This window comes from Adiantum capillus-veneris, chromosome 13 (genome assembly GCF_014529385.1).
Source record: "Adiantum capillus-veneris isolate H3 chromosome 13, ASM1452938v2, whole genome shotgun sequence".
NCBI classification, from domain to species: Eukaryota; Viridiplantae; Streptophyta; class Polypodiopsida; order Polypodiales; family Pteridaceae; genus Adiantum; species Adiantum capillus-veneris.
Window position 1 is genome coordinate 58,699,364 of NC_140943.1, and position 9,180 is coordinate 58,708,543.

Here is a 9,180-nt window from a genome sequence, read left to right on the forward strand (position 1 = left end):
TGGAGAGCCAATTGATTTGTTCCTTTCCAGCAACTACTGTTGTAGTTCCAAAGTTGGCCTATACGTCTACTACCTTTGTTATTAATCTTTCTAGCAACTTCCCTCCAAAAAGCTGTCAGAAGGATACTTCCAACCTTGGAGAGCCAAGGGACCAGTGAGTTATTAAATTGTGAAAGCACCTTGAGATCTCTCCCCATTCCAAGGATTTCGTTGTTCTGTTACATTTTCGAGTGATCTCGCTGTTGTACCCCCAAGTTTCAAGATGGCCCATTGAGGGGCAAGCAGCTTGTAGTGCACCTCGAGTACTTTCCACTGGCCACCTTGCGAGCATACTTTAGAGCTATCCATCATAGCCTTGGCCATAATCGCCCAAGCTTGGTATTGCTTAGCGAGTGATACCACAAACTTGGCACACTGAGCCTCCGCATGGATGTTAGGGTTAAGGATCCAAGACCGTCTTGCTCCACAGGTCTCACCATTGTCTCTTGTTTAGCCCACTGTGGGGCAGGGCATCCAGTCTTTAGTGTTCTTCTTCCATAGAAATCTCTTCATTGGTTTCAAGAACTCTTTCCAGTTGCATTTAGCTAGCTTAAGAAACGGACGATTGAAGGCTATATAAGAGAGCGTAAAGGAATTGATTACCTTTACTCTGCTCAAAAAGGGGAGAAGCACATACGCTCACCTTCTCATCTTATCTCTAACTTTCTCCATAACCCATAAGAATCTTTGCTTGTGATGTACGTCCACCCCCATAGGGGCTCCCAGGTGCCAGGATATCTTTCCTTTTGACACTCTCTCTCCGGTCCACATTGACAGATCAAACAAGTCGTTCTTGGAGAGAGATCAATCTTAATTTTTCAATACTACACTTCTATCCTAAAGCTAAGGCATATGTTTTCACAATTTTCAGAGACTTCTTTGATAACCTGAGGGCATGCTTTGAGGAAAAGCAGCGAATCATTGGCAAAAAGATTTGCCAAAAGTTGGTCATTTTTATGCAAAGCCAACCCTTAAATCTCTCTTTTAACAAGATTGTCTTCGAGTAATGCTACCAGAGAATGGGATCCAATCGCAAACATTAGAGGGGCAAGTGGGCAGCCCTGTTTTATTGATATTTTGACCTTGATTGTACCCACAATACTTTCATTAAAAAGGAGCTCCAATTGCAAGGGCGCTGACCAATTGGCACATCCGCGGCCCAAAGCCTAATGACTTCATGGCATCTTCAATGAATGACCATGTGATCATACCATAGCCTTTATCTAGATCCAATTGCATCAGGATACACTCTTGCTTAGAGAAAGTAGCATATTCAATGCCGACAATTGCTACCAAGATGTTATCATAAATTGACATTCCCTTGATGAATCCATGCAGGTGGGAAGTGGGGCCTTTGTCTAGGAGCAGCATACTGCTTGGAAATAGGCTTAATCAAGCTCTTTTAATGCTCAAGTCCATGACTCCATCAACTAGGGCTTGGTCAGCCATTCTCGTGATTTGAGACTTTGGATTATCCCAAAATTCTTTGAAAAACTTAGTAGTCAAACCGTCCCAACCCGAGGACCTCTCCTTTCCTGAAGCTTGCAATGCGAGGGAGCATTCATCCTCGGTGAACGCCTTCACTAGGAGAATGGCTTCAGAGAGGGATATCGTTCTTGCACCCAAGAAGAGTAGATCTAGCATTGCTATCATTTTCCCTTTTAGGGGAGCACTCCTTGGGCTAGCTTATAATCCAAGTGGTTAAGCATTAATTGAGCCATTTTATCAGGATCCTTAATTTCATTTACATCCACATCTGTGAGTGAGCGAACTAGACCCGGATTTCTTTTGAGGGCCTTAAAGAAGTGTGCATGGTTGCCCTCCTCCGACTGGAGAAAAGTTTCTCTGGATATGATTCTAGCCTTCACCTCCTCTAGTTGGTGATTGGTCAAGTCCACTTTAGCTTCTATCCATCTTTTGTGCTGAGGCAAACCCTTCCTGTTTTTTGGTGGTTAGAAACTCAACTTCATCAACAAGATGTTTGATCCTTTCCTCTTGGTATTTCTTTCTTATAGGGCTTGTGGTTTTGATTGCTTTTTGCATATTCTTGGCAAAAATATCTCAAGCCCTAGGGCTACCCGAATCCACGTCTTTCCAAAGTTTGCTCAAAGCTTTGAGTGCAAGGCTTTTGAAGAGCAGTTCTTTAAAGAGGTGAGCCCCTGTTGACAATCACTTCTTAGACCCTTGGGGGTAGTGATCTTCTCCTTCCGATTTTTTTTAATTTTATGCTCAAGGGCAAGTGATCCAACAGTTTTTTATGAGAGCAATAGCAACGATCCAATCGAGATGCCATACCAGCATATAGCAAGTTGGTGTACCTCCCAAGTTTCCATTGATCACTTTTGTTTAGTTTAACCTTTGTAAAACCATTCAAATCTTCTCGATAAATCAACCTTTAGTGTATTCTTCACCAACTGACATTCAACATTCTCTTGATAATTAGCATAATGAGAAAAATTTGGTAACATTAAGTGCTTCTCTCTTGATAAATTAGCATAATTACAAATTTTTGGTTCACAAATCAGCAGAGTTGACGCACTTTATCATTAAAGCTACCAATCGTTCACATGTTGGCACAAAAGGTATGTCCCTTTCGTGAACACTGATAAACCGTATGAAGGTTTCTTCAAACAGGAAACTTTCTATTTTCAATTATAATCCAACATATTTGACTCTTTCAAAAACTTACTTATAGCCAAGGCACATCTATCTTGGAGACTTGTAAGTTTTAGCATATGCCTGCGTGATCTTTCAAAATCAACTTTGTTCAGAGGCGTCTGATTCATGAAACACATTGGTTGAGAAGGGAGAATGACGCCCAACCATCATCCTTAGGCTGGTACCACCAACATGGGCACAACCTGCTAATCGATTTTCATTGCTTCATATGTCAGATATGTCTGTGATCGGTAGAGCATCGGGAGATGCAATATAGGGAGGGCAGCCTTGAATGAGGAATGAGTGGTGCTATTGAAAGTGAACTCATCAATGGTAAGTATTTCTCCCATAAGTTACTATAATCCGTACCATATGACTCAGGTAGACCAAGCAATGTAGAATTGGCAGTAGAACCGAATAAATGCAAGTGACCTCATCTTTGCATTGGCCAACAGCACCTTCACCTTTTAAATCCAAAAGAAAACCTACATGCATACTCCTAAAGGGTGAATGGATTGAATGGAGATAATCCTTACAACCATAAAGACTTTAGATACAAAAGCACATGATTGCAACTCCAGTTCAACCAAGGGTGGGCATCGTCATCTTCAGTGTTTACACAAAAATGTTGACAATTAAATTCAAAGCATTATGGCTTAAAGCCATCAAAATACAGCCTCTGCAAATTTACACCCTCTTTTCATAGTGTGATCTGCAAATTTACAAACTTCGTAGTTTTGATCCTATGGTAACAAATGCTTTGAACAGCAAGTACCAAAAAAACAAAGCTGAAATTAATATGCACAAACTATTTTTTGGTATTGTGGGAGACTATCTTGACGGTGGCGAGTTGGATTCCTTTTGTTTGCTACATGCGCAATTGCACTTTGATCTATTTTCTCTCAATTCCTGTTCCATAAACATGCCGTTAAGACAACCACGCAGAGCCAAATCGCAATCACCACAAGATGTCTAATATTTAGATCATATTAAAAAGATAAAAGGGGTGATCACTTTGCCATTCTATAACAAAATAAAATTGAATAAGTCTTTGAAAAAAGTGGATAGGAAGTCAGATGAGACTCTTACATGAAGAAGTCCATATACAAATTAACAAACAAAGAAGATTTCGATGCTTCACATGCAAAGGTAGGCCCAGTTTGCACCAATAAAATGAAAATATTCAAATGTATGCAAACTGAAAATCAAAGAAGATTTCAATGCTTCACATGCAGAGGTAAGCCCAATTTGCCAAACAATATGAAAATACTCAAAATACGTCTGTCTCCCTTCTTCACTAGGGCTTTCTAAAGAACACTGAAAACGTGCACAAACTATGTGAAACATGTATATGTGATATGTGCTTGCGGAAGTTAATCACCCTTCTGTCAAACAAGTTGGTATACAATGTATGTTTCCATTTCCCATCCTGATGGTTTTTTGAGGTGTCAATTAGACATCTCAGGAAAGGACGCACCATACAAACAAGCATCCAGACATAGAAACACATAGCAGGAAGAACATAGTATCTGCTTAACCGCACCTGAACTTGGCGTTGAAGATACTTCACGTACTCCACTGCCTCATCAAGCATTTCTGCAGTATTGGCTTGCTGCAAAGCCACCAAGACGGTGACCATCTTTGCTTATAAATCCTATTTTCCCCTAAGAAAGGCAATGACCAAGACATACTAACCTTATCTATGTTGGGCATAAGCTCCTGCAGTTTTTTCATTCGCTCGCTGATCTTGGTCCTTCGATTCTGAAAATATGAAAGAATCGAGATTAAGAAAGGGTGATAATTGCAACAAACAAACGACAGGCACAAAAGTTATCACAAATGTGAGATGATAGGCAATACCATACTAAGGAGCATCAAATGTATACAATTTGGGTAAGCCCGACTTGTTTTGTCTGTGTGAAGCTCCTCTAAAGCTCAAAGTGCATATCACATGCTTCAAACATATGTATTGAAATCACCTTGGGTGTTTGTGGACTTGTCAAATATAAATAAGAAACCCCATATGATGCAAAGGACAAAAAGGCATCTCCAACGATGCAATGCCATGCATAAAACATCAACTGTACGCAAGATTGTGCTGGGTAAGTCCAACTTGTTTTGTCTGCAAGCTCCTCTAAAGCATAAAGTGCATATCATATGCTTCAAACACACATTGAAATCACCTTTGGCGCTTGTGTCGAGCTTGTCAAATATAAATAAGAAATCCCTTATGATGCAAAGGCCAAAAAGGCTTCTCCTTATGTATTGGCCCATATATATGTATAAGTCTTCCATGAACATATGGACACAGTGTGTTTTCTTTGTTATGTTACAGCTCTTGGATAATTACTCTCTGCAGCCTACACCACTTGGAAAGCCGTAAACATGGTATAATACTATATATACAGATGCGAAAATCCTTAATTCATGGATATATAGATATAGTGCATGTATTTTTTTCTATCTTAGAGCTCTTGGATAATCTCCCTCTCCGGTCTCCCATCTCTCTATAACAATCTCTCACTAGACATGGCACCTCACAAGCTTCACCCACCATGGCTATCTTAATCTAATTGATCAGAGAATAACCGAAAAAAGAACTCACCCTCTCAGCAATACTCCGAGGATGAGTAGCACAGCCACGCTTTGCTCTGGCGCGGCATGGTATTGAATCTGGTGAAAACTTATCTGCAAAGTAAGTGCTCTCTGGGCTGCTGGTAGTTTGAAGTCCGAAATAGTTACCAAGAACACTACGATCAAGGGCATCTACTTTCTGTTCCAAGCAATAAAACATCATCAGTGATAAGTTTGCAAAGGAAATGAGCATCACCCTCCCTAAGCAAAGGCACATTCTTGAAGTTTTAACGATGACAACTTCCTCACATTCACAGTTCCCAAAATGTCAGGGCATTTCAAGGGGTATTATTAGAATCCCTTCCCGATCAATTGTTTGTGAATTATATAGCACACCCTTCTCCTACTCAATTTGTAAATATTTTTCTGAAGCTCCTTATGCGATACCCCTCTGTAGATAAAAAGGCGACAAATTTTGGAATTGAAATTATCCTTTTGATGAGCCCACATGTTACAGGTGACCGAACCAAGCCCAAAATGATGGTAAAAACAAGAATAGGTTGCACAATCCATGCTAAAAAGTAACCGGAGGGCAGGAAAGTAAAGAGGGTGAAGATCACTTGCCTGAGAGTCCAAGATTGTAGGCCCTGAATAACCCTTCTCTGCCAGATCTCTGATCCTTTTCCTAGCCCCCGATGATCCATCCGAGGGCCCAATGGTCATAATGCCAGTATCGTCCCACGCATAGCCACTCAGAAAGCCTCGGCCACCCTGTCCCTCATAGCTACCCTCCTCTGAGGAGTTCCCCGATGAGGATGGCAGCCCGTGCCGTTCATGTTCATCATTTACCTGGGATAGAAAACCTGCCGGCGAGCTACTATGCCGCAACAGACCATCTTTCCCTGTAGGCATTCCATGTGCTATCCCATTGCCATTCTCTACATAAGCGGTATTATGCATATACGCACTCTTCTGGCTGTAGCTAGATGGGGAGTGAAGTGCAGCTTTGCTCACATCAGGCAGCCCATCAGCAGGCGAACGAATGAGCGGTACATCATCTGCATCCATACTCATTTGAGACATAAGCTCTCCTCGTTGGTAAGGGGCATGCGGCGGCACAAACCCATTACTGTGGCTCACTAGTCGATCGACAGAAGCAGCTGCTATACCCCGGTTCTCAATGTGATTGTGACTGCGGTCATGGGAAGCATCCATTGGCTTCAATCCACCTTTAACATCTGCTACAACACTACTTGAAAGAAACTGGCCAAGCTCTGAGTTGGGATTCATGATGGTATTTCCCATGCCAGTAAGACTAGCAAGCATGGAGCTTGGTGCAGAGTGATACCGCATGAGGCTAGGCAAAATCGAGGCCCCACTGCCCGCACTCCCTTGTACGTAGGATTGAAGAGCTTGCCCCAGTTGGGTAGGATCCCGGGAAAGGTCTGCCACCATGGCCACCTCTGCGTTGTTGCTTGCTCTGTGAGACTCTACAGCCGAGTGTTCTGGCCGCTGCTGCAAGTAGAATTGTCCAATCTGCTGCGGCTGGATTTGAAAGGAAGGGTCCTCATTGGGAGAGGCGGAGCTTTGGAGAAGCCGTTGGAGATGGGGGCGGGTGTCGAAAAAGAACCCAGATGCTGGAGGGGTGGGAGCCATGGAGGTGCTGCAGAACCCACTACCGAATCGAGGTTGAGAGGCGTCAGGAGAGCTCCGAGGAGCCATGGAAGCTCAGACAGTTAGCAAGCAGCGCCGATTACAATGAAAGACATGAGTGAACCTCGAGCAGGTAGTAAGGGAAGCGATGAACAATTTCCTTTCAGCTGGTTTTAGCAGAATGGAAGGGAAAATGGGGCTTCAGGCGCTCGCACGAGGAAGCGACTCGCGAATCGGAAGTGGGCTAATCTGGCGGCGCCCTCTATATGCGGCGGTATGCGCCCCAAATTGGGGGTGGTGGAGTCTGCTAGGAAAGTTACCAAATTTGGCCTCGCGCGACATGGGGGAAGAATCCTATTCAATTTCCTCAGAAATTGGATTGTCCAATTACAGGAAATTCAGCTGATCCTTGCCAGATTTATTTTAAGTATTTAATTGTCCGGTAAGGTACATGCTTGCTGGGGCCAGCCCTCAATTATGCAATCCGATATTTTCTGGTCTCAAAAAACATTAATCTCGATTTCATTTGGTATTCTTGCCCATACACCAACACCACTGCCCACATGTGTCGTGCGGCGCCTCGGTCTTTCGGAAAGGTTTGCAAGAGCGCCACTGAGAGAGAGAGAGAGAGAGAGAGAGAGAGAGAGAGCCCGCGCACATGCACCAATGCGGGCTGTTCTACGTGACCAATGAACTACTGATCACGCAGCTTTGACTGCCAAAACGACAACGATGATGGGTCAATTTGTCTTGTAGATGGTAAACGGCCAAAAGTGCGAATGCTTGCAACCTCAAGAAAAGGTGCGTTGTACAACCGAAAGTAATCAAGCATTAATTACTACAAGCTAAAGCTGGTCTGCTGTGAGTAGCTCACTAGTTGTTGAACCTTGGCAAACGGCTAGGGACTCCCACTGACGTCTCGATCATCGGCAATAGGAGTTGTTTGCCAACGTTTGTGCGGTCCTGCAAAATCTTTACTGACTAGACCTTGAAAACATCCACATGTGCGCACCCTAAGAGAGAGAGTTGATTTTTTATGAGCACCGTTGCTCTTCAAATTTGCATGATTTAATGATTTTTTGGCATTTTAGTGTTATATTTTAAAGGGTCTCACATTTTCACTTGTCAAAAACGGATAAAATACCTGTCAAAAAGGAACCCTGGCATTGATTGTGGGGGGGGGGGGGGGGGGGGGGGGGGGGGGGGGGAGAGAGAGAGAGAGAGAGAGAGAGAGAGAGAGAGAGAGAGAGAGGAGGAAGAAGAAGAAGACAAATGTTAACGTCAACCGAACAATCCCAAGAGACCTCATCGATCCATTTGACCATCTTGAAACACAAGACTGTGTGTTCTATGCATTGAGCGAGGCATCACTTCACGAAACACCTACCAACTGAGCAAGGACTTGCTGACTTGTGGCTCTATGAGGCACTCGCTCAAGAGGGCCCTCCACTTAGGAAAAGGCCCCCAAAGTGGAGGGCCTATGGGGGAGCGCTCTAACCCACTCATAAGAGCAAAACATCCAATGCTCTAGCGGTAAATTGTTTGTGTGATTGTTGTCCAAAGGAGCTAGCTTGCTTGGTTGAGCACTCATACGTCGTGACCCAAGTCATGGATTCAAGTGCGGCCAAGCAATCCTAGTAGCACTCACGGACGTTTGCTTCGACTCACACGGGATCTATGCGATTGGAACAAACGAATTGTTTGTGACATTGTGTAGATTGGAGCTCCTTCGCTAGGATAAGATATGCCTCATCACTATATCACACAGGCATGCTCAAATGGGATCAATGGTGGAGGAGGAAAACGCGGGGTGCGTCAATCGTGGAGCGTCAGATCTACAGGGGCTCTATTTCAATGCAAGTGAAAGAAAATTATATTGTTGTTCCAAAGCAGCTTAGTGATTATAGCTAATCTTTTTTTTTTAAAATCCCTCACAAGCTTATATGAGGAATAAATCTTTTTTTTTTTGTTGCAAATCTCACAATATGTGAGAGGTTATAGTAAAAAGAGAAAACCATTACAGCAACACCATGCTCAATTCGAGCCATGGCCACATACATTCCCAAGGAAACCGATGATCAAGCTTTACACAAGGAGCCCCAACTTTGCGAACATGAGATTGTCATGGATCTGACGTTGAGAGTTACCCCCTATTTCACTCGACTAAGATCTTGCTTTGTCCAATCCCAATATGAGGAATAAATCTTAATCGAACCTAGGACCCTATCAAGAGCTCAAAGGGAGAGATCAAGAGGG

At 43.3% G+C, this 9,180-nt stretch overlaps 1 protein-coding gene across 1 annotated transcript; it reads right to left on the reverse strand.

Annotated features, from left to right (window-relative positions):
- Nucleotides 1-3,311: 3,311 nt before the first annotated feature.
- On the reverse strand, nucleotides 3,312-7,268 carry LOC147444075 (transcription factor bHLH130-like). Its single transcript, XM_086526814.1, has 5 exons — nucleotides 5,896-7,268; nucleotides 5,303-5,470; nucleotides 4,393-4,458; nucleotides 4,241-4,309; nucleotides 3,312-3,606 (listed from the first exon to the last, which is right to left on the reverse strand). Exons 1-5 carry the CDS (start codon nucleotides 6,991-6,993, stop codon nucleotides 3,529-3,531), a joined length of 1,479 nt encoding a protein of 492 aa, XP_086382940.1. The 5' UTR covers nucleotides 6,994-7,268; the 3' UTR covers nucleotides 3,312-3,528.
- Nucleotides 7,269-9,180: the final 1,912 nt, after the last annotated feature.

Excerpts from the sequence above, each read along its gene's own strand:
- LOC147444075 (XM_086526814.1), bottom strand. The coding sequence starts at position 6,993 with ATGGCTCCTCGGAGCTCTCCTGACGCCTCTCAACCTCGATTCGGTAGT. Across the intron at positions 5,471-5,895 it reads CTACAATCTTGGACTCTCAG|AAAGTAGATGCCCTTGATCG; the intron begins GCAAGTGATCTT and ends TGCTTGGAACAG. Across the intron at positions 4,459-5,302 it reads CTCGGAGTATTGCTGAGAGG|AATCGAAGGACCAAGATCAG; the intron begins GTGAGTTCTTTT and ends TCATATTTTCAG.